At 35.8% G+C, this 26,949-nt stretch overlaps 1 protein-coding gene across 1 annotated transcript in view; it reads left to right on the forward strand.

Moving 5' to 3' along the window:
- The window catches only part of LOC149618219 (uncharacterized), a 93,764-nt gene that overhangs the window by 21,406 nt on the left and 45,409 nt on the right, over positions 1-26,949 (forward strand). Inside the window, exon 2 of the mRNA XM_089855384.1 lies at positions 24,058-24,320. Coding sequence (XP_089711510.1) covers positions 24,058-24,320 — 263 coding nt within the window. The remainder of the gene's footprint in view (positions 1-24,057; positions 24,321-26,949) is intronic.

The raw sequence follows: 26,949 nt of genomic DNA on the forward strand, positions 1-26,949 counted from the left end.
CTGATGGATTCATGCCGTTCTTAAGCCTAATTATATTACATGAGAAAGTACACTTGAATTTAAATAACCAAAATGAAAAATTATGCAAATGCGATGGGAATCAAAGGGCATTAGTAATTTGTTCTGTTTTGACAAATGTATCTAATGTCGTTACACAGCGCATGCGCAAAATATATTGTTTTGAAATTTTCACGTGATTTAGAATGAGTTATATTAACAAGCTGAGCAAGACCACATTTATTTTATGCAAGAAAATGGCGTAAGGTTACGAAAAAGTAAACCCAAAACATGAAACGAAAGAAAATTTAGTCCTATTATTCTGTTGTATAGTAAAAATTTACGCGGATTAATACACACATAGAAATTAAAGTAGCGCGTATCGTATAGTCTGAGTAAGGAGTCAATCCCTCTAGGGAGTAAATATATAATTTTTTTTAACATTTCTTTTTTTTTTTTTTGGTTTTTCAAAAGGAAAACAAGATGTGCCCGGCTGGGCACAGAATACTTTTGCACGGCAACTGTCGAATTACTATTATTACTATCAAAAAATGGCCCAGGGATGGACTCATAATATTAGCCACAGCGTACCGAACTTAAAAGGCGTATAGAAAATTTACGTGAATAGCCGTAACTATGCTAAAACGATTACCCGTAATTCTAACGTTAATTTATTTACTTCTATTATTATTCTAATAGTGCAACACAGTAATAGAAGTGAGTGAGTATGCCCTCGTTGTGAATTCTTTAACAGCGCAATCATTCAAATAATTTACTTAAGTTATAATTTTCAAACTTTTTCCTTATTATCTTAAGATGAATTTCGTCCCGAAACATCTTTAATTAAAATAAAACGTGAAAAAAAAATTATTTTCTCGTGTGGAATCGAACTTGCGACCCATGGTTCTGCCGAGCAAAACTCAATATTTCTAACCGATATACCACCTATACCACGCGCCCAGCCTGAGCGCGCTCCCCCGAGAATTTTTTCGGTACCTTTTAATTCGCCGAATGCCTAAGTTTTTTTATCTCATTTTAAAAACAGGAATGTTAAAACAGAACATTAATTTTTATTACGTAAGTCAAACAAAACTGATTCAGATTATTTTAAAACATTTTAAAACTAGTATTAATATAGTGCCACATTAAAACAATAATATTCCTATTTTTAAAATGTGAACAATTTTATTCCTATTTTTAAAATGGGACTCTATTTTATTCCTATTTTTAAAATGGGACTCTATTTTATTCCTATTTTTAAAATGGGACTCTATTTTATTCCTATTTTTAAAATGGGACTCTATTTTATTCCTATTTTTAAAATGGGACTCTATTTTATTCCTATTTTTAAAATATGACTCTATTTTATTCCTATTTTTAAAATATGACTCTATTTTATTCCTATTTTTAAAATATGACTCTATTTTATTCCTATTTTTAAAATATGACTCTATTTTATTCCTATTTTTAAAATATGACTCTATTTTATTCCTATTTTTAAAATATGACTCTATTTTATTCCTATTTTTAAAATATGACTCTATTTTATTCCTATTTTTAAAATATGACTCTATTTTATTCCTATTTTTAAAATATGACTCTATTTTATTCCTTTTTTTTAAATATGACTCTATTTTATTCCTATTTTTAAAATATGACTCTATTTTATTCCTATTTTTAAAATATGACTCTATTTTATTCCTATTTTTAAAATATGACTCTATTTTATTCCTATTTTTAAAATATGACTCTATTTTATTCCTTTTTTTAAATATGACTCTATTTTATTCCTTTTTTTAAATATGACTCTATTTTATTCCTTTTTTTAAAATATGACTCTATTTTATTCCTTTTTTTAAAATATGACTCTATTTTATTCCTTTTTTTAAAATATGACTCTATTTTATTCCTATTTTTAAAATATGACTCTATTTTATTCCTTTTTTTAAAATATGACTCTATTTTATTCCTATTTTTAAAATATGACTCTATTTTATTCCTATTTTTAAAATATGACTCCATTTTATTCCAATTTTTAAAATGTGGCAATATTTTATTTATATTTTTAAAATTCCTCAATCTCAAAGTTTTGCTGGTTTTAAAAATTCGCGGGGATTTTCTAGATTTGAGGTTTCGAAAAGCGACATCTATGCGTGGTGCCCAAATACACCTTGACTGCCTTCCCTGAGATAGCGCGCTTAGGCCTGTATTAATAATAAATTTACTTTTGTTAAAACTTTAAAACTTTTTCGTCGTTAATTTAAGACGAATTTCGTCTCAAAACATCCTTAATTAAAATTAAACTTAAAAAAAAAAAATTTCGTCGTGTGGAATCGAACTGCGACCCATGGTTCTGCCGCGCAAAAGGCAACTGCTCTAACCACCATACCACTAGCCTAGTTATCCAAGCCACTATGTGTGGTGACCAAATACACCTTGACTGCCTTCCCTGAGATAGCGCGCTTAGGCCTGTATTAATAATAAATTTACTTTTGTTAAAACTTTAAAACTTTTTCCTCGTTATTTTAAGATGAATTTCGTCTCAAAATATCCTTAATTAAAATAAAACTTAAAAAAAAAAAATATTTCCTCGTGTGGATTTGAACTGCGACCCATGGTTCTGCCGCGCAAAAGGCAACGGCTCTAACCACCATACCACGAGCGTAGTTAATCAAGTTCATATTCTAGGGGTATTTTTTTATAAAGCTCGCGCATGCGTATCAGATTCTTGGTTACACCATGACGTCAGCAAACCACCGCCGGTATTCCACTGGGGAATTTTTCATCGTTTCCCTCTCGTGGGCCCGTATATTTCAATTGACACCCGAGCGTGCTCGACGGGCTTTAAGTCTTCCGTTTATAAAAATATAACTTTTGAACGCCATCTGGCGTGCAAAAGTAAAAAATTTCATCTCTAAGTTTAGAACTACTCATGTAGTGTAGTGTAGTCTGATATCATTGTAACATATATACATTTTATCTAGTTTTCCTGCATTTTTTGCTATTTGGTTATCTTGTCACTCGTTATTCAAAAAAAAAAAAATGTTGCTTAAAAGAATAGAGGGGGGCGCTAGTATCGCCTATAGGCACACACAGGGGGCGCTACGTTAACCAAGAGATAGAACAAAGAAAAAATAAAAAAAAAACCATTACTGTTCACCGTTCGAGTTGAAAATCATATATATATATAGTTTTTGGGCTGGTTGAAATGATCTATACATTACGAGCTAGGATGGGAATTTGAAATCACGGTTTTGCGATCTAGAAGAGATGTTGGGTGGCGCTACTAGCGTTAGTACCTACTACCCGCAGCAATCTCGGGCTCGGTTCTCTCGTGCTGCTCCCGCGCGCTAGGGCTTTCGCCTCTCCGTATAGGGTGCCCTCTCTCCCTCTTCACCGCCAACACAATGTAAGCGAATAAATTGGTTACGGAAGGTTGTATCTTGCCATTTGAATATTTAATAGGGAAATATTGGAAGCGATATATTTAAACTAAATGGCGCTCGGCTACGATAAAAAGAACAAGTACGGTTAAGACCACTATTATTCATTCGCTAATTGCTGTTACGCGTACGTATTAACTTTCGAAGTGCTCGGTTTAAGAACCGTTCTTTGTTGAATTTGTTGAATTCCTGGAGTTTTCATGAAAAATGGGAGACTATTTTCACATCTAACTCTGTTAAAGAATATTCGTTTTCTCTGTTCATTATTGGCCCTTTTACGCCTCCAATTTTCGTCGTTTAAATCCATGAGTTTCCATGAAAACTGGTAGTACAAACATTCGAATATTTTCATGCCAAATTAATACTCAAAACACATCTTATTAAGTACTCGGTTAAACAAAGCTTTTCACAGAATTCATACGGCTACTTCGGTCATTGAATTCCAGGAGTTTCCACGAAAACGGGTACAGAAATTCGACAATAACACACACATATCTTAATGTTCCTGTGTAGCTCGGTTAAGAACTCGCGTTAACCATGTTCATTAATGACAGTTTTTATACATACAACTTTCATCATTGAATTCCACGAGATTCCATGAAAAAGTGTACAAACATTCGAGAATATCCATAGCAATTAACACTCAAAAACACATCTTAAGTTTCCCTTAAGCAAGTACTCGGTTTAAGAACACCAGTACTACTTCACACCTACTACTACTCCAACTACTACGGACGTCTCAATCCCATAAGTTTCCACACGAGTTTCCCTTGGTGTGAACCGAAGCTAAAAATATTTTTATCAGAAGAAGAAGAAGAAGGTTGGGGGAAAGGGGGGGTAAGAAGAAAAAATAAATTTGAGTTGAGAAAAAATTTAAAGTTTGAATAAAAAATATTTTGGGAATTTGTAGTTTCACAGCATCGACTATTCATAAGATTCTAAATCATTTTGCGTAATATGAAGGCACATTTTCACGCCAGCGAATGTACCCTTCCGCCCCCCACCCCCTTTGCTATGGATCTTTATTTAAAAATATAAACTTACGTGGAAAATAATATCTAGCTCATGTTCGAAGCAAGAGAGATAATAATCTTATTGTAGACATATATTTTCATTCCTAAATAATATATGGGCAAAGAAAACCGGTTTTATTTAAATGTATTTAAAGGTTATTCTCGCCAATCTGATTCGATGATGCTCATGAGTGTGGAAATTTTTTCAAGTTATGTTATGTAGTAAGAATAGGATATAGTGGGTGAATTTATATACCCAAGTATTTTTTACAAATTGCTGAGCTTATAATATTATATTTAATATTTCAAAGATTTATTTTATTGTACAAAATATTTTCCTATTTAAATATATGCTTCAGGAATTTATCTATTTATTTATAGAGAGAATATTTGACAGACTGTTTTGTAGCAAGGGCACGTTTCGTCTTTATACCTAGTCCCGAATTTTTGACGACAGCTACCGCATAGTTCAATTAATTAAAATTAAATATAAAATTTTGAGTGTTTTACGGATAGCCCCCTTAAATTTAAGTAAGAAAACTGAACAATTAATGATTGCTAATTTAATGAAGGGGTCATTCAATCATAAACACTTCTCTAAAATATTCATTTGTAACTTGTGGGTTAGGGGTGCATACATCCCTTGTGGGGGCTGAATCAAAATCTAAGGGCTGGTCATAGAAGAAGTTACATTTAAAATTTTCGAATCACTCAAAATTCAGTTGATTTCCCATAGAACCATCCACGCATCCCACTCATGTACAATACTTCGGTCCTATAATTACCCTTACTTTTTGGAATAACACCCTGTATAGTATAAATAAACCAATATCACATTTGAAAATGGCCATAGGTATCGCTTGGCTTGATCATGGCCCATCATATTCTTTCGGTGGTGCATGCATGACAAGTAAATCTCAGCGGGTTTAAAAAGCTATGGCCTGTTTCCCGTTGGCGTCCAGTTGGGAATTACACGGAGTGCACTCGGAAGAGCCCCTTGAGGTTAAAACGGTGCCATCACTTGGGACACTGTGAGCGGCGACTATGCCTACCAGCGGGACTCAAGTCCATGCGCATCTCCATTGAAATAACGACAGATTTTGGTATATCTCTCAAGGACTCCAGAGAGTTCTAGAGAAGAGTGAGTATGGAGTAGACGTATGGAGTCTTCTGGGATATCAGTGGTAATAAATATATACCATCCATAACTGACTTAGTTATAACCATGGCCCGATAACCTTAATTCATTTATTATATGAAATCGTAACTAAAGGTTTGATTAAGTATTAGATTTAATCATAAGTTTATAAGATATTTCCCTTAAATAAGTTTGTTAATCTCTGGTAACTTAGAAATTGGAGCTTGTAATTTTGAAGTCGTTGAAGTAGGGAGGTCATAGATTCTGGGTAAAGCGACATACGCCTGGTGAGTGGGGTGGCGCTGCTGTCAAATTTGGGTAACTTAGTAAGTTCAGACTAAATAGGACCTAGATGGAATGGAACTTGGTCCTGACTGCAAAATTAATTAACCACCTGCACCGAGTGTAGTTAGGACTTGAATTGACTCGCTTAATTCCGTCGTTCTCCTTCTCGAACTAAGCCTAAATCGAGCAGACGACGACATCCATCCATTTTGGAAAGGGTTCTATTGATTCAACTTTAATCATAGAATATTAAAATATTGCAATCATTAAATCATTGATGTGGTCTAGGATACAGAACTTTAATGATATTAATATTTGAACATCGTGTTCAATAAACGATATGGGAAAAGAAAGGCCACGTCATCATGCATGCACGTTCGTTTTTACCTTCAAATTTATTAACTGAAAGATATTGAACATCTGTACGCGGATCGACGTAACAACATACATAAATCTTATCAAGATATATCGAATATCATTTAATATTCTGCCATAATAAAATAAATGTAGGGTATATAATAAAATTGCAACCAGATCATATTATAGGTCTTGTGGGAGTGATAAACGAGGTTTTCGTGACGCTTTGTTTTGCGGTTTCTGCGCTGCTTTGGCAAACAATTTTACTAAACCATACATATTTTTATATTGTTTTCCTGAAAGAAACCCGATCCCCGAAAGGCTGACAATAATAAATATCAAGATTTGATATAGAGAGAAACATTTCGACAGAAGATCACGAAACTAGAAGTTGCAATCGCGGATTATTGTCGAGCTGTTTATTTCTTATAGTAACATTCGAAAACTTCTGATTTCAAAATGGCTTTCGTACAATTAACTGATATGAAGAATAACTTGATATTAGCATTCAGTTTAAAATCTTTGTAACACTATGATCGTCTCTCTAATCATCTCTTAAATTTGGTGTTTGATCTGGTACCTTTTTGTACAATTTACTTGTAGGATTACTTGATATTAGCAGTCAGTCAGTTTAAAATTTTTGTGCATGACACTATGATCGTCTATAATGATCGCAGATGCAAATACTTCTGAGCAGGTACCTATTTGTACTTTAAAATTGACTTCGTTGATAATTTGAGGCATTGAGATGTTAGCGATCAGCAGTATAGTGCCATGGTCATCTCGAAGGATCACTTTCTGATCGGGTACATTTGGAATAATTTCTTGGAATATTCGCTATCTACTTCTTGGTGTAATTTTCTTCTGATCTATTAACAATGGTCGTTTGGGGGAAGGTTATGGGATATGAATGACATGTAAGGCAGGCATAGGAAAGAATAGCTCTCATATATTATGTATTGCAAGAGAACTTATCCGCTACTTACTTTCCGCTATCGATCTATTCAGCTCCCTTTTTGTGCCATTATTATTATGTAGCTATGATATGATGGATTTGCAATTGTATATTAATTTATTTAATTCTATAGACAAAACGTAATAAAATTCAAATTAATATAGGCATAAGTTTATAAGTGATATGTTCCGTTCCATAAGTATGAATGACACTACCAATACAAGTTCGTAATGCTACTGAGATGGACTTAAAAGTACTCGAGATAACTAACTAGTTCGAGAAGGAGAACGACGGAATTAAGCGAGTCAATTGAAGTCCTACCTGCTACACTCGGTGCTGGTGGTTAATTAATTTTGCAGCTAGGACCAAGTTCCATCTAGGTCCTATTTAGTCTGAACTTACTAAGTTACCCAAATTTGACAGCAGCGCCCCCACTCACCAGGCGTATGTCGCTCGCTTTACCCTGAATCTATGACCTCCCTACTTCAATCACTTCAAAATTACAAGCTCCAGTTTCTAAGTTACCAGAATTTACAAACTTATGGGATGGAACATATCTTATTATGAACTTATTTAACTAAGCTTAAACTCATCACGCAAATCAATTGTACGGTTTGTACCCCACCAATTTTCTTCTGCTCGATCGGTTTCACTACAGCCACGCATCTAAAGGTCATCCAGAACGCGACACGCCCCTTAAATTTAACTTATTCAAAGAAAATTGGCCGCGAAGTAAACTTGTTTATTCATGAAAATTTAGTTCAAATACATTTTCTAGATCAATTTCCATAGAGAAATAATAAATCGTAGTAGATGTCAGTTTACATGAATTTCAAACGCGTAAAGAAAAGGTGAATACTGCCATACCGAGGGGATCTTTACTATAAAAACCAGTAGCAAAGGTTGATGATAAAAGGTGAAGGTAAACGCATCGTAGTGTCGTTCATCTCGGGTTGTTTCGAATTTATTTGCCGTAAAAAGCGCAATTTATCATGTAGGGAATCTCTTTAGGCCTTTGCGAGCGTGGTGGCGTGATTTATAGCGCTAGAATTGACAGTTGCCCTGAACTTTTGTTAGGGCGCTAGAGTGAAAATCCCGGTGCGAGCTAGCACCACCCTGGCCCTAGACAACATTGCATTACTATACCAACTACCACCCCATCTTCTTCTGCTACGATAACTTCGAACGAAGCTTCAGGCGCTACACACAGAGTGCCAGAGAATGATACGGAGGGAAAAGAAAAATCAATATATATTCTTAAACTTGACAATACGAATACTGACGTTTAAGTTATTAATGGTTCTTTCAATTAATATAAGAAATGAATCATTTTAACGTGTGCTGCCAAACCTTTAAATAAAGATATCGAAATAAAAATTGATGTTTTTATTTTTTTATTTAACTCTGGTTCTATTAGAGATACAGGGAAGTCCTTTGAGTATGTTATAGCCCCATTTCTTACCTTTAAAGGATGCCTTAAACTTGGGGTTACAATAATCAGGGCCCGAGTAATTAAGCAAAATATATATATAGACGTCCCCTATATTGGAATAACCTTAAAATCCACTTTGGGTTGTTATAACTCTGGTTCTATAAGAGATACAGGGAAGTCCTTTGAGTATGTTATAGCCCCATTTCTTACCTTTAAAGGATGCCTTAAACTTGGGGTTACAATAACCAGGGCCCGAGTAATTAAGCAAAATGTAAATATAGACGTCCCCTATATTGGAATAACCTTAAAATCCACTTTGGGTTGTTATAACTCTGGTTCTATAAGAGATACAGGGAAGTCCTTTGAGTATGTTATAGCCCCATTTCTTACCTTTAAAGGATGCCTTAAACTTGGGGTTACAATAACCAGGGCCCGAGTAATTAAGCAAAATGTATATATAGACGTCCCCTATATTGGAATAACCTTAAAATCCACTTTGGGTTGTTATAACTCTGGTTCTATAAGAGATACAGGGAAGTCCTTTGAGTATGTTATAGCCCCATTTCTTACCTTTAAAACGATACCTTAAACTTGGGGTTCCGACAATCGTAGCCCGAGTAATTAAGGAAAATGTTTATAAATTGGATTAACCTTAAATTCCACTTTGGATTGTTATAACTCTGGTTCTATAAGAGATACAGGGGAATCCTTTGAAAATACCATAGCCCAATTTCATGCCTTTTTAACAATACCAAATACTTGTGATTAAAACAATCAATTAAGCTGTTCAATAAAGTCTGACGCGTTAGTACTCGGTTATGAATGTTTAACACAAGTACAGTTGGTAACTCGAACATCATCATTTATCACGTGCAACACATGCAATTTAATTTTTTATTTATTCCTGGTATTTTTAATTTTAAACATATTGCTATTCAATCCGATGTGTCGATAAACAACTATAAACTCCCAAGGGTGTAAACTTGTGGTCATGTAATACCATGCAGATTTCAGTTAAAACCCACACATTTAGCTTGGAGACAGACAGACAGACAGACAGACACTGACACCACGAAATCGTGCTGCGCTAGCAAAACAACATACCATACGTTATTGGTGGTAATATTGCTATGAATACTAATAAGTAGTCTATTAGAGGTATATTTATTAAAGAGGCCTTGGTTTATGTCCTCTTCTTCATATTGGGACCACCTATAGAGTTAAGCGTCAAAAACTGAAAGGTATTTCCAGACCTGCATGGTAGGTGCCCAAGCTTTTCTTTTAAGTTTTCGCTTGTCAGTTTTAAGTCATTTAATTTTAAGTTACAAATTTTCATTAAATCTTCAGTTAAATCAACCGCGAAATAGGTTCCACACCTACGTAAATGTTTCATTCAAAATTAAAGGCCCATTCAGACTTTATCTTAAGTTCCCGTCGGTCGTGTCGGTACCTTCACGAACGTAGTCTGAATAGACCTTTACGGACTCGAAAACTGCATAGGTGAGTTTATATTATCATGGGTTCATAATAAGATATGTTTCATCCATAAGTTTGTAAATTCTGGTAACTTCGAAACTGGAGCTTGTAATTTTGAAGTGATTGAAGTAGGGAGGTCATAGATTCAGGGTAAAGCGACATACGCCTGGTGAGTGGGGCACTGCTGTTAAATTTGGGCTTAGTAAGTTCAGGCTAAATAGGACCTAGATGGAACTTGGTCCTGCATGCAAAATTAATTAACCACCTGCACCGAGTGTAGTTAGGACTTCAATTGACTCGCTTAATTCCGTCGTTCTCCTTCTCGAACTAGTTATCGCGAGTACTGTAAGTCCATCTCAGTAGCATTACGAACTTGTATTGGTAGTGCCATTCATACTTATGGAACGGAACATACCTTATCCTTCTACAAACAACAAAATAAAATTCAGTATAATAGACCTTTGAAAAATGATAGGGTTTAATTTTACACGGAGGCCAGCTTAACTGGTAATTTAATATAGATTAATTAATGTTTTTGGTCTGACGTTGTCGGCAGCTTAAATTTTAGGAAATTTATCGCTCGTTTATATTTCGACGTAATTAGCATTATAAACAAGTAATTGACGCGTGAACAAGACCAGCTCCTTCTTTCCCCTCTCGGTCATAAGTACCTTCCTCGCTGCTCTGCCTTCCAACCGTGCGTGGTCCTCGAGGCTCGTTGTTTCTAACACCACCACGAGCGCCTCGGCCTAACACAATCAATAACTGAGCTATAGCGCTCTCTGCAGGATGCTATACTGGCGTCGTTCAAACCTGCCCTGCCTTACCTAAGTACTTACTACTTATTCGCTCTTGACATTTTCATCGACACTGCAGCACCGACACCACGATAAGGGACTGTTCATTAAAGACACACTGAGATTATTGGTTGACCATAAAGTGTCTCTTACAACCTTACCTAATAAGAGCAAAAAATTAAGCAGCCAGAGATTGTCAAAAGTTTCCCTCCAAACATCGGGTTATTTACAGACAACTTTGGACAGGTTCCGTTAGAGATGCAGGGTAATACTTTGAGTATGTCATAGCCCTATTTCTTGCCTTTCCAAGGATATCTTAAACTTGGGGTTACAATTAACAATCAGGGACCGAGTAATTAAGCAAAATGTAAATAGACATGTCCTCTCCATTAGGTCAACATGGACTTGTTTACACGAGACATTGTAACTCTGTTTCTACGAGAGATACATGGAAGTCCTTTGAGTATGTCATAGCCCCAATTCTCCCCTTTCCAACGATACCTAATACTTGGGGTTACAATTAACAATCAGAGCCCGAGTAATTAAGCAAAATGATCAAAAACAAACTGATTAAATTAGAATATTCAAAAAATTAACTTGTTGGCATAACTTGATCCACTATCTATCTCCCTATCTTTACCCCGGTTTGCATGAATAGATTACAACTGTGAGTAGTGAACGATCCCTTTGGGGATTGTTGAAGCTAGCAACTCTGGAGTTGAGAGAGAGAGAGTGACGTCACGAAGAGCCGAGATTGAAAATGGCTTTATTACTGGACGAGCGCTAAATCACTCCTGCTGCAGTCGGGTGCGATAGCGGAACCTTTCCCTGGAACCCTGCATGGATATGGCAGAAGAGATTCCCCTTGCTATGCCGCCTATCGTCTAGTACGTGTTATATCAGTACCTAGAATCTAGTCTGGAGCAGAACGCATTTGTACAAGTATAGATAGATACAGGGGAAAGGATGGGGGAGAGATAGAGAAAAAATCTCATCTTTGACAATTTAATTATTTTTTCGCGCCTAGCTATGGAATAACCTCCCCTTTTTCGCTCGTCTTTTTGGCAGGCCCGGCTAGGACCCCCTCGCTTCACACACCCCAAAATTCCCCCCATTGACAACCAGCCAAACGTCTAATTTTCCATCTTGTTTTAGCAATGCATCACACGGAGATGTGCGGCACAAAATTCGGTCCCAGAACTCGGCGCGAAATATGCGGTGATAGTTCTGTATTCATATCTCACGGAGAGGTTTGGGGGATTCTGTTATGGTTGCCAATGGTACTTGGAAGCTAATTCGGGGGGTTGTGTTAGTCTTGGAAAATTTCAGGGGGAATTGGGTTGGTCCTGGAAAATTTCAGGGGATTGTGTTAGTCCTGGAAAAGTTCAGGGGAATTTTGTTAGTCCTGGAAAAATGCAGGGGGGATTCTGTTAGTCCTGGAAAATTTCAGGGGATTGTATAGGTCCTGGAAAAGTTCGGGGGGATTTGGGTTGGTCCTGGGAATTGTGTTAGTCCTGGAAACTCCTAGGAATTTTGTTAGTCCTGGAAAATTTCAGGGGATTTTATTAGTCCTGGAAAATTTCAGGGGATTTTATTAGTCCGGGAAAATTTCAGGGGATTTTATTAGTCCGGGAAAATTTCAGGGGATTTTATTAGTCCGGGAAAATTTCAGGGGATTTTATTAGTCCGGGAAAATTTCAGGGAATTGTATTTGTTCTGGAGAATTTCAGGGAATTGTATTTGTTCTGGAGAATTTCATGGAACTCTGTTAGTCTGGAAAAGCCCACGGGAATTGTATTAGTCCAGGAAAAGTTCAGAGAATTACGTTAGGTCTGGAAAAGTTGGGGATAAATCTTTCGGTGTGAACTCATATTTATGTCTTAGTCATCTTGTTCCTCCATCGTACTCAATTTGGAAAAGCCGTGAATGATGAGGTAGAGGGTGGTGGTAGTGGTAGGGCTGGTACCAGTTCAATTCGTACGAAGCTATATCCCGACAACGTACTGTTCCTCCGTAGTACCACGGTCGTGGGCTGCCACTCGCTCAGCTCAGTTCGGTCGCAGCTTCGAAGCAAGCGCTGTTACTTTTGATGGCTCGGCTATCACGCTCGTCGCTCGAACCGCGTGAAAGGAATTCACCTTACTAACTCGAAATGATTTAGCGCTGATGTCTATATTATTTTTGGTTTCCACACCTGGGATGTTGTTTTTTTTCGTTTTTTCTTTCACTCACGGATAGGCCTAGTTGAAATGGGGAAAAAAATAATTAACTCTTGTTGGTTGCCCCATGGAGAAAGCAACACCACGTACGGCTATATCTACAAGATGAGCTATAAGGTGAAATATATATCTTTCCCATTTATATATGCCAGTAATATTTTCTAGAAGTCAATTAATCTTGAAGTACAGTATGATTGTCGTAGACTCGTCGTGATTGATATGGTACGGGTTAAGAAATTTAAAATCGGGATTGGATTTTAGTCGGGAAATATTTCCAGTGGTGTGCGAGTCCCATTTTCCCCCCATGTTTCAAGGCGAGTCCCGGTTTCAAGGCGTCGAGTCCCATTCCCCCCAGTTTCGAACTGAGTCCCCCCCCGGTTTCGAGCCAAGTCCCCTTTTTTTTCGGTTTCGAGCCGAGTCCAAGCATTAAAAAAGTATCATAATGTCTTTCGAGTATCGAGTGTTTTACTTAGGTCCCATTTTTTAGTTTTGAGTATTCATCGAGTCCCAGAAATTCTGTTAAATCCTGCACGATTAAGTACAACCGGGGTACGTCGTCTGCTATAGTTAAAAAGTAGAGCGGGATGTAAGGGTTCATTCTGACAGGCCTCGCAGATAAAAAATCTCTCCCTAATTAACTTTGTAAAAAATCTCTTTGTAATAATTAATATTTCGAGTTAATTTACTTTAGAATGTATTTAAAGGAATGAATAGGTCACGGCGTGGTTCCTATTCAATAGAAACCTTCCCTTTAGACAAGGCGGTCATTTTCGTTTGATCAAAAGTCAAAAAAAAATGGAGGGAGTCGCCCGTCTCGAATTCTTCCCGTACAAGTCGGAGATTGAGCTTTAAGTTAAGAAATAAACGCTTATTTCTAATTGAAATATGTATACATGTACTTAAACGTATAAGTTATACTCGCGTCAATATAGAATCCAATTAAAATTTCGATGCACACACTACACATTCGAATATATACTCTTTATAGAATTAAGTTATGAACATTGGAATATTTTATGGATAACCCCTTAATAAAATTAATTTAGAAATCATTGCCTTACTTTAAATTTAAGGGGGGTCATCCAATCATAAACACTTCTCTCCAATGTTTATTTATAACTTGTGTGTTAGGGGGTGTAATGAAGCATCCCTTGTGGGGTCAAAATCAAAATCTAAGGGCTGCTCATAAATTGAAGTTACATTTAACATTTCATCAATTCACTCAAAATTCAGTTGATTTTCCCATAGAACCAGCATCAACGTATCCCACTCATGTACAATATATACTTCGGTTCTATTATTACCCATGTTTTTAGATCATTGTGTATTCTTATATTGTTTAATGTTATGGATAATAATCCAATTTTGCTTGCAAATGGATTTCTAAGGCTACAATTCTAGAACGGTATAATGGTTTTACTAATAAAATACATAAGAAGAAAATCATCGTCAACAATGCATATTGGAATATCTATTATAATGTATATATTAATATCAGAAGTTATAATATTGAAGTAGGTGTAATTTACAATCGTTACGTAAAAACAGTAAAGGTTAAATTTACCAACCAGTATGTAATTTACTTCAAATAATGTCTTTCAATTTTGGTAAGAAAATAATATTTTATTGTCAGTATTAATGTTTCAAGCTAGACCGAGATTATCCAGTTCTGACGATCATGATTTGAACTCCTCCCCATTTTTCAAAACAACACGTCATACGTAACGTATGCTCGATTGATCAATGAAGACTATACAGGGTGTTCCAAAAACGTTGTGTTTGTGTTTAAAACCGAAGTCCATTGTGGGTGCTCATTCAAAATCTAAGGGCTGGTCATAAATTGAAGTTACATTTAACATTTCATCGATTCACTCAAAATTCAGTTGATTTCCCATAGAACAAACCATCCACGCATCCCACTCATGTACAATACTTCGGTCCTATAATTACTACCTCCATTTTGGATGGAACACCCTGTATAATATTAATACCAAGAGTTGATGGAGTTAGGTGTACGATTAAATGAATATACTCCGTTCGTATGAACTCTGATGGAAGAATGGAAAATCACTGTTAATGGGATTCGAAGGACTGAGGGAAAGGGGGCGTTCCCTCTCGAAAAAAGTATAGTAAAATAAAAGCAGACGACAAAGATTAGGTTTTGTAATTCCCTTATTCGCCGGGTCGATCTCTATATCTACAAACATCAAATCAAATCGAAAACCTGCACACTTCAAATAAAATTTTTAGCTCCATCCATAATTCTGAAATACGATAAACTCTTTTAATCATCAGTATTAGAAGAGTGAGTACGTACCCATAAGTTTATAAGTGATATGTTCCTTCCATAAGTATGAATGACACTACCTATACAAGTTCGTAATGCTACTTGAGAGATTGACAGTACTCGAGATAACTAGTTCGAGAAGGAGAACGACAATTAAGCGAGTCAATTGAAGTCCTTACTACACTCGGTTGGTGGTGGTTAATTAATTTTGCATGCAGGATCAAGTTCCATTCCATCTAGGTCCTATCTAGTCTGAAATTACTAAGTTACCCAAATTTGACAGCAGCGCCTTACTCACCAGGCGTATGTCGCTTTACCCTGAATCTATGACCTCCCTACTTCAATCACTTCAAAATTACAAGCTCCAGTTTCTAAGCTACCAGAATTTACCTAAACGTTGTAGTCCCCGGTGGTGACACTCAGTTGACGCTTCAAAGAAAGCACCCTTTAACTCAGACACAGACAACTCTGCAGAAACCCCAAGTAAAACCGAGATAAACCCGGGACTGTGACATACCGTATTTAGAGAATTGACCTTCTTGTTCCTCTCTGAAGGAATAACGAAAAACGGTTATCGATTTAGGGAAAGACTTTGTAGGAATAGAACGATACGTTGCGGTTCCCGCCCACGCGCTGTCGTGTTGGCGCGCGCAATGGGACGCTAAGTACCTTTATTTCTGCAAACCACGCCGCCTTTCACCCAATCTCCAACCATTCATCGAAGCCCAACACACACAGCACACACCATTCCCGGAGTCCACGCTAGCTCAATCGGGTTCAGACGACACAGACAATAACGTTAGCCAGATACTCTCGCTACTATAACCTAGATTGAATGGTTATACCCTTACTTAGTAAATTTCGTTGCACATTTATTGGTGAGACACGGTTCTAAATGATACAACCATCCATTCTAGTACACCTTGGACTGGAATTAAGTCTTTTTTATCACCTATAGCCGCTAAGGGGGAGACTTTGTAATCGTACCTTAATGGTAGAGTCATTTCCGGTTGGGGTTGTTTTGGTAAGGGGCCGAGTATAAAAAGGCCCCCTCTCTTTCACGAACGACACAAGCTGTTAAATAGGTCCTTATTATTGTCCCATCAAGGTATAGTATATACTTGTACGTTTGTAAACTCGAGTCTATTGTCGTCGTCGAATAGAAATGATCCTATGGGCTACAAACACATCATTGTTGACCAATCTCTTTTTTAGAACCCGATAAACGTCCCTCTAAGTAAGTGCTTACTTAGCCTGTGTATTTCTAAGAAAATGTTTATTCGTTAACACGTTAAGGTGTCATGACCTTTTGCAAGGTGTCTTCCTTGTACTTTTAAGGTTAGATCTTTTAACAATGTGTTGTTTATTTCGTCTAAACTGTAGACAAATTGATAGATCTTTTTCAAAGTCTGGTTTGTTGATCAGCAGTGCACTTTGTTGTCCAATTCCATCGGATATTCTGTCTCAAGCAAAAGAAAGGGTCTTCGTTTTTTGACCCTAAAAAATAGACAAATTGAAATTATTTCTTTGCAAAAAGAATGCTCTTCTCCTAACTGCATTTTCATCTAATAAATTAAACAACGTCCGGCGCATGCGTTAACACGTGATTAATAATTTCCGTCGCGTTCATTAATAACCCGAAGAGCATTTTAGTTAGTTCTTTCTGGCAATCAAAGGCCCGTTTCCCTTTTTTCGAACGCCAGGGTTAAAGGTCGCCTAGTTATCAATTTAGCAGAACGGCGTTAGAAGCTTTGGAAAGTTTTTCTAACTTAATCGTTGATTTGCCTCGAGCGTTTTGGTGTTACGTGCATGCAGACCCCTCTCGTGCGCAAAGGCTTAAAGGTATGTTGTAAGAATAAGACTTCGTTTATACGTAACAGTCAAATAGATAAGATTTGGATTCGTTTAACCCCTTTCGGTATCCCTTTTGAATCCAAGATAAAAAACTTTGAAGAAATAGTAATAGCAAAGCAGGCATCTTAAATGCGAGAGCATGTCTGAATTAATTTTAACTCCCAAGTCCAAAATACATTTTGGAAAAGTTAAAATGAATATATAAAGGCGTACACCATAAACCGTAAATTAACTTCTAACAAGCCACATCAGATTCTCTCTCTCTCTCTATTTGTCTGCATGCAGTTGGCAATGGTTGTCTACTACATTATGTATCATGAGACATATTAATTCCGTTGTCAAGTTTTGTATTCCATGCAGCCTCTCAAAGGCTATGAAAGCATAGCCTTGTGTAGTTGTGCATGCGTGTTTTCTGCGCAAATATATAGCATATGTTTTCACATTATGATATTATGATAAATCAAACTGTATGAGTTGTGACATTGAAAAAGTCTTCATTTTTGAATATTTCATATTTGTGTTTTAAAGTTTTTTGGGTCAAAACAAATGTTAAATTTAAATAGTGGATCTTATTTAATAATACCAAGAATATTATATAAACCCTAAATTGATTGGTCAATGATTGCTAAATTTGTCGATATTTATAAAAATGTACAGGGTGTTTCTGATAAATTATGGCAGACTTATCAGAACCATATCCACTTGCTCCCGTTACCATGGAGCGTTTAAGGTTTTAAAACGGTAGCTAAGTAACTATGATTCTTTAGTTTAGTTTAGTTTAATTTCACTTCTCGCATATTCGCAGTTGGGCTTGTCACTTGAAGCCGTAATTAAGTACCAGGCAAAAGGGTTAAAATTCGGCTGCGATATTGCCTTCTGCATGCAGACGCGCGCGACCTGGCATACATTAAGCCAAACCCTGCCACCGTAAAGTCCACCTTATACCCTTAAGTCAGGGTGTGTAAATTTACCACTATAGACCCTTTCACTAATTCCACAAGAGAAGCAAATACCACAGATGCACGGGGAAGTCACCTTCTTGGCTAATTTCCCTGGCTCCAACCAAGAAGCTCCGTATAGAGGCAGTGAACTCCATCTGGCGTTGTGTCTTGTTTAGCGACAGGGAGAATAAGTTACCCATAAGTTCATAAGATATGTTCCGTTCCATAAGTTTGTAAATTCTGGTAACTTAGAAACTGGAGCTTGTAATTTTGAAGTGATTGAAGTAGGGAGGTCATAGATTCAGGGTAAAGCGACATACGCCTGGTGAGTGAGGCGCTGCTGTCAAATTTGGGGAACTTAGTAAGTTCAGACTAAATAGGACCTAGATGGAATGGAACTTGGTCCTAGCTGCAAAATTAATTAACCACTTGCACCGAGTGTAGTTAGGACTTCAATTGACTCGCTTAATTGTATGTCGTTCTCCTTCTCGAACTAGTTATCTCGAGTACTGTAAGTCCATCTCAGTAGCATTACGAACTTGTATGGTTACCTAAGATGGCGACCTCCCACCACTGTGTCTCTGCAAGTAGTTTATGAAATGGTCTATAACCCGCTAGCGTGCATGTGGACTTTACTTGAAGACGGACGGTTGAATTCTTTTTTTCTCTTTCTAAATATATTATTAGTAGTTATAAATTATCTTTATTACCTTGTGCTTGTTGCGTTCTACAGATTTCGGGAAACAGCAAGAATATTTAGGGAGAATTACCACCACGGGGATGGTGCAAAGGGTGCTTTTGGGGACGGGCGGTTTCGGTTTCCGAGGAAGCGTATCGGTTTTATGGGTTAACCTAAAATTGGAAGCCAAGCAGAGTTTTATACTCTCTAACACGTATATAATGTAATTTACGCTGTTCTTCATTAATGGTCTGTTAAATTTCATTTCACGAGTTTGCATGAGCAACCCCCAAACCGTTGTTGCACCAGAAATAACAACGCTTTTAGTATCTGCAGCGTAACTAAATTAAACGTGCACAAAATACAATTAACTGAATTTACTTAATTTACTTAATTATTAAGAGGGCTTAATTAGACAGAGTCGCTATCGTTTATGGAATTTAAAAATATGGTTCAAAAATTTTTCTTTAAATTTAAGGGAATTTAAATTAGGTTAAGAAAGTCATTTAAATTTAAGGGAATTTAAAAATAGGTTAAGAAAGTCATTTAAAATTATGGGGATTGAAAAATAGGTCAAAAACTGTCATTTAAAATTATGGGAATTTAAAAAATAGGCCAAAAAATGTCATTTAAAATTAAGGGAATTTAAAAATAGGTTAAAAAAAGGTCATTTAAAAATTAAGGGAATTTAAAAATAGGTTAAAAAAAGGTCATTTAAAAATTAAGGGAATTTAAAAATAGGTTAAAAAAGGTCATTTAAAAATTAAGGGAATTTAAAAATAGGTTAAAAAAAAGGTCATTTAAAAATTAAGGGAATTTAAAAATAGGTTAAAAAAAAGGTCATTTAAAAATTAAGGGAATTTAAAAATAGGTTAAAAAAAAGGTCATTTAAAAATTAAGGGAATTTAAAAATAGGTTAAAAAAAGGGAATTTAAAAATAGGTTAAAAAAGGGAATTTAAAAATAGGTTAAAAAAAGGTCATTTAAAAATTAAGGGAATTTAAAAATAGGTTAAAAAAAGGTCATTTAAAATTAAGGGAAATATAAAATAGGCGAAATAATTTAATTTAAAATTAAATCAACTTAAAAATAGGCCAAAAATATCATTGAAAGGACGATGTCTTTAAAAATAGGCCAAAAACTGTCCTTAAAAGGTCAGTGTCTTTAAAAATAGACCAAAAATGTCAAAGAACTCAATGCTTGATCATAGTTAACAATTTAAAGTGAAAATAAACTAAATTTTAAACGTAAATGAGAAATATAATAAAATTTGAAGCGAGAAATTATTATAAAAATACTATAAAGTAATAGGTCGTTATCTTCGAAGACACGGCGCCCCCTGGTGGTGGTGGTGGTGGTGGCCCGTTTCTACCGTACTAAATAAAGCCACCTATCGACGATGGAAAAAAATAAAAGAAGTAAAAATGGGCAATGGCAATTTTGCGTTTGGGGGCAGAGGAGGAGGGCCAACTGAATTACGAGCCCAAAGAGAATTGGTGGGATATTTTGGCCCTTGTGTGAGTTCAGCCCTTAAATTCTAAAATAAAAAACCTCAACTATAAAAAAAACGAACGAACGAAAAGACTGTTAACGTTTTATCGGGTGCGGGTACCAGGGTACCTACCGTTTCTGTACAGGGTTAATAGATAATATGGTTAAGGTATTGAGCACCTAACTTTAAAAAGATAAAGTTCAGGTAACATAACTGATTATAAATTATCTCTCATTACAATATGATAATTAGTACATTAAATTAGTCTTAAAAATAATCAAAGACTACTGTTATACCATCCGCCATTGCTTTAGTGCAGGCGTCTGCTAGCCAGAACCCCATATCTTACCCCTACCTCTCTCAGCCTGTGAGAATTGCACCAATCCCAACTAAACCTGGTTTCCCAGATTCAATAATAACCATGAATATGGGTGAAGTCTATAACCAAGATTTTAAAGACCGCAAAAAGAATTTTTTTTCTGTAGCAAAAAATATTCGATGTACCCTACATTACGTTGCTGCGTATATTACCTACCTCGATAGGCTAAAGACTATTTATACAGAAACCCTGTTCCCCCAAAATCCCAGGAGTGAGCGTGAATTATGTTGTAATCGTTGGTTAGCTCCCCTTTTAAGAAAAAGACCATCAACTAAGACGCAGTTTAACGTGCAAACCCACCCCCTTGTTTTTAGACCCGGTTAAAAAAAATATGTGAAACTATGTTCACGTGAGCTCACGTGGTACAATGGTCACGTGATACAATAATCACGTGGTATAGTTTGAACATATTTCAATTTTCTTCTTGGATAAGTATTTTGATATTTTATAATCATGTCTTTTAATTGAAATATTTTAATATCTGAGCTTCAGTAGTCATTCCATTTTGTTCCCTCATCTTTTACTTTTTGTAGTCTTTGTTTTTATTTATTAATAGGGTTAAATATTGGGACAGATTGTGGACACAATGATATTAAATAGATATGGCTTCTAAGTCCTACCAGAAGTCCTTATTGTTAATTAAAGCCATATCTTAATTATTAATTAACACGTCTGTGTGGTTCACGTACCGTCCTATCAATGTTCATTCCGTATTAAGACAAAAAGGTGTTGCTCAAAACACCAGGGTCTATTACGAAAATGGTTATGTTCATATTGTGAAGCTATTAGTTAACACACGTCAATCCAACTTGTTACTTTTTTTTGTTCAAGAGTTAATGTTAAACGCGGAATACATTTCAACTTTAGCGGTGACTCTTATCTTGAGTTTTTTACGTTTAATTTATTTACCTCAATTTTCTCCCGCCGCGGTTTTCGCTTTTGCTTTTCGCTGCCTTTTTGTCCGTTCACGAAATCAGACAATCTCTTGTAATTCCGAGGGGTACGATACTAGTTAGTGTTTAAAAATGCCCCTTCCCGCGTTATAAGTAGTTCAAAATATGTAACGTAGGCCTATAGTGTCTCTCCCCTTGGTTTTTGAAGAGCGGGCCAATGATATACGGTCAACTGTGGCCCTACACGCGAAAAATCTTTTAAAAGGTCGGAAAAATTTTTTGGGGTTTTTAAAAATATACCGCGGAATGGAAAATTGCTCTTAAGAAGATCTTTTGAATTCCAGACTTGTAGTAATAGTTTTTTTTTATCTTTTGTTTAATAATATGGGAGCAAACCAGTGCCCAAAATTGAAAAAGTCTTGGCAGTTTTACGGTGTACATTTTTTCCAATTACTGGCCGCTGAAAATTCTATTCCAGAATCGGTCCTTGGGTTTAAACACAGGGTTCATACAGAAACCGTATTTTAAAGCATGGTTAAAAAGAATGACATGGTTATCGAGTGAACCCATAATCTGCCAAAAAATGGAAAATAAAGTTAAAAAAAGATCTTTGATGATTATAAGTTTAGAAAGAGTAGATTACTATGGGTGAAATAGGTTTGAACAAATTGTTTAACACGTATGTTATGATATACAGATGTATTTCGTTTTAGCCTAGATACACAGATAACTAACAGATATTATAACTATACACTTTTCGTTTTTTAATTAAAAAATGGGAGGTGCAAGCTTAAAGTGCAAAATCTCCTTGCCATGCACGTTGCATGCACACAATTATAGGACAAGGGTGATCACTAAACTAAGGAAACTGATGATGTACAAGGAGAAACAAAAAACCATAATAAAAAAAAAAGAATTTACTTTCTAAACAATTAGGGCCTTTTCTTTTTAAACGCTTCGAAGGCGTATTTCGCCTACCCCGGCTATCATTATGCCGCGAAATTAAAAACTAGGGGTTATTCGTGTATTGTAGACGCCAGTGCGCAGCTCGGCATCGCGTGATCACTAATGAAAAGCTCTCGACGGCCCTCGTCGTGGTAATGGAGCTATATCGAAAACCGAAAACTTTGAAAAACGTATATAACCCATCGAGAGGCTAACCATCAGCAGGAACCAGATAGGGCACATTGTTTAGTACTAAATAATTCTAAAGAAGAAATACATCGTTTTCTGACTAGTATTGATACCATTTACTGGTACCAGGAGACCAGGTTACTACGAGGACAAAGTGTATTCAGTACCAAGAAGCCTCACCTCATGGCTACTACCTCATGACATCAATCCATCTAGTCTGAAAACTATGTATTGTTTTGCAAGCAATCGCCCTACCTAATTCTTGGGTTCAGCATGCAGTGATCAGCCCCTTGTTAGCTAGCAAGGGCTCTATGGAAAACGGTTCTTTTTTTTGGGGAGGGGGTGCTTACAATGCATTTTGGGTAAGGAATGGCCCCTGGCGGTGTAGAGAGAGCCGCTATTTCTTGGCGTTTACGCCGGGGTCAACTGCTGGGTTCAAAATAATTTCTGTTGGAAGCAGCTGAAACCGCTAATGAAATCTTACGCATTCCGAGCGTGCCCCAAACATTAAATTATGACGTGAAACGTTTGAACTTCCTCGTTGAACTTTGGCCCATCCCAAATAGGATGGGGCGGACCAAGAAGATATTGCCATCAGCCGAGCCAGAGATGAGTACATCATGCGCTCTCGAGACTAAACGGCTGCCCATTTCATTGAAAATATTATTGAGCTATCCATATTCCGCGTATTATAGAATCTGACAAAGGCCTAGCTAACTCTCGGCCTCCATCCATTCCATAGCCAACATTTTTCATTTTCTTTTCATCTTTAATATTTCGAGAAAATTCCGTAACCATTATATAATCAAAAATTCCATGAAATATATCGAAATTTATTTAAGAAATTTTTCCGCACGATAGGTCACGTGACTGTAGCTAATTTCATCGGGATTATATTGTTTATTTTCTATTTATGTCAATTGAAAAGGATTAAAACGAAATTAACAGTTAATTAGGTATACACGCTTTGTTTTGTACTTCAAACTAAATAGAAGTAATTGTTAAGTTAGGTTAATGAAAGTATGTTTTCCGACGTATGTCCTGCAAGTCTGTGTTAGCCAATCATCTGTCTACTATAATTTTACCACTTACCTTATAAAAGACGTAAATATTCAACCAATTCGGTTCAGTTCAATTTTCTGGTATTGATTTGGGAATGCGTTAGAATTGTTACATTTTTACTTCAAAGGGATAATAATAACAAAAGAGTAGACTTCCTGTAATACAACACCTGGATACGTAACATGACTTAACGTACTTGTCTTTCCTTTGTTGTTTGTTGAACAGATTCCCAACGTGAAGAATCTCACCAACGAGGTGTTGGAAGTGGACCAGGACTAAATGGTGTCCCCGAAAGGAACACGGCATCGGGTGGTTCGTCTTCGTCATCCTCGTCATCGGCGGCTGCGAAGCGACGACGAACCAGGACAAACTTTAACGGATGGCAATTGGAGGAATTGGAGAAGGCGTTCGAAGCCAGTCATTACCCAGATGTCTTCATGAGGGAAGCCTTGGCTATGAGACTAGATCTAGTTGAATCTAGAGTTCAAGTAAGTTATATTTATATTACACCCCATCTTTTAACGTACCATTAATCGTGTTGCTCAAAGTGCTACTGAATTTTGAAGTCTCGTAAACATATGGACCATAGATTATGATTAAAACTGGGTTGCCATAGGATGCCTGGACAATCAGGGAATTTTGAACATGGTTGTCAGGGGAACTTTGAACATGGGTGTCAGGGAAATTTCGTAGCAATAATGAACTAATATATTTATAAGTTCATGGTATAGTCATTTTTAAACTCACAAAAATATATCGGAGTTTTCTAGACACTCAGGGTAAACGTAGCTACCAAATTTGGTAGAAAAAAAACTGAAAAAACATTTGCGGCAACCTTGTTAAAAATCTTAATGTAAACGAATCCCTTAAAATAATTACTATGATATAAATTAAGATTAAAAAGATAGAACCATTAAAGGGAGTAAAATTGAAAAAAATTTAAGAAACGCCGTTGGTCTAAACGAAAGAACGACCGACCGACCGGCAGTTAAAGGAATCGTTGATGCGTTCAAAAATATCGTTGTTCTGTCATAATTTAATAACGATATTCCCAATTGAAATGAAATAAAAAAATCCATAAAGTGATTAAATTCATAAAATAATTAGAATTTCGTATTCTCCCCTTTGGATGAAGCGTCCGGTTTTATCTTTTTCACATTCCTTCCTAATTACGTTTCAATTAGGTGAGAATAATTTACAAAGATCAAAATGCCCATTTACAATCATAATTTAGTTCCACTCAAACATATTTTCATTGCGAAACTAATATATTTAGGTGGTTGTCGTAGTACTTGCAATAGTAGTAGTAGTAGTTGTTGTGGAAGGAACACATTTTTTTTGTGAAAATTACAGAAAGTTCTATGTTGTCACAAAGCATTAATTTCATAAAATAATTAACAAAATTGCATGGGTTGGTATTAATTTGTAAAAATAGGGAAATTAAGGTTAATTTATAAAAGTGCTTCGGTGCATGTTGAGTTCTTCTTGAGGGGCTGGAACGGAGGTGAACCAAACCCAAAGACTATAGTTTTTAGTGCATCTACATAGACGGGAAACTGTTCCCTTAAGACACCGCGTAACTTAGCTTATTAAATACGTTTAGGTATAGTGGTCTTGAGGGTCTTGATTCTTCTTACAACGCCATAAGTTGATTTGATAAAAATGTAAAGATTGGCGAGTTGGGGCTTAGGGGAGGGGAGGGGGGCTGTCCATTAAGGGGAGTTGAATTTTAAATAACAGAAGGGAAAAAGCAATCCTATTAAATTAGAGGACTGTATAATGGCGATTGTACCAATGTCGACCGACTCTACTACAGAAAATCCCCTGGGGACATTTTATTTCTTTTACTTATGAAGTTCCTTAGCGTGCGTGTGGTGAGAACGTCAAAGTAATATTTGACGAATTTAATTAAAGTCCATCTGCAAGATTAGCCAAGATTTAGAAAAATATTTTTTATCTGAGTTGCTCCATTTTGAAAGGAGCAAATACCTTCTTAAATACATGGTTTTTCTAAATACCTATTGTATCGCAGGTGTACTTTAATTCGCACCATCTAGTTGATTTTTTTTCTTTTCCTAACTTATGGATGGCCAATTACATTTTGCCTTTATGGCCTCGAGGTTTGGGTCTAGCTTAAGCAAACAAGATAGCGATTAATGAAGTTTCGTTCACACTCGCAGTTATACTTTTAACAAGGAAAGATACATTTCTATTAACTTGATTTTATTTATAATTATACATATAAATCGGCCGTGCATTCAAATCAAGATATATTCTTAGGAAAAAATTATTTATTCATAATTTTTAAGGTGGAACCCCAATTTTAATTACTAAATTTAAATAATTTCTAAAATATTTTAGCTTTTAAATCACGTTCTATTTAATTGAATTACGTGCGATAAATTTACTACTTTTTTATATAAATGAGTTCGATTAAAATTTCGGAAACTAATTTTTCAAATAAATAAATTTGTTTGATTAAAATTTCAGAATTTTATTTTTAGAGGCACGCGCAAATGAACAGTTAATTTACAAAAACTATCTGGGACACGTGAAAATATTTTTGTACAGTTTACAAAAACTTTCTGGGACACGTGAAAATATTTTTGTACAGTTTACAAAAACTTTCTGGGACACGTGAAAATATTTTTGTACAGTTTACAAAAACTTTCTGGGACACGTGAAAATATTTTTGTACAGTTTACAAAAACTTTCTGGGACACGTGAAAATATTTTTGTACAGTTTACAAAAACTTTCTGGGACACGTGAAAATATTTTTGTACAGTTTACAAAAAAATTCTCGTGCACGTGAAAATATTTTGAACAGTTAATTTACAAAGATAAATTAATACTTAATTTTGTAAATTATATAAGGCCAAATTTCAATTAAATTAGTTTAAAAATTAGGTATAAATTCGAACTTGTATGGATATATTAGAGTCATTAGTTTTTGATTTGAAACCAAGCCAGCTATAGGGGAAGTATGGAATTTAAATTTATCACGTGAAAAATTAAGGTAAATAATTATATCCAATTAGCGAATTAACGATCCAGAGCGCGGGTGGGTGGGTTTAAACCATATTGGGAAACATTCTTGGCATATTAAATATTTAAAA

Source organism: Phalangium opilio, unplaced genomic scaffold (assembly GCF_054372755.1).
Source record: "Phalangium opilio isolate 3A_F unplaced genomic scaffold, DU_Popi_V2 ptg000209l_1, whole genome shotgun sequence".
NCBI classification, from domain to species: Eukaryota; Metazoa; Arthropoda; class Arachnida; order Opiliones; family Phalangiidae; genus Phalangium; species Phalangium opilio.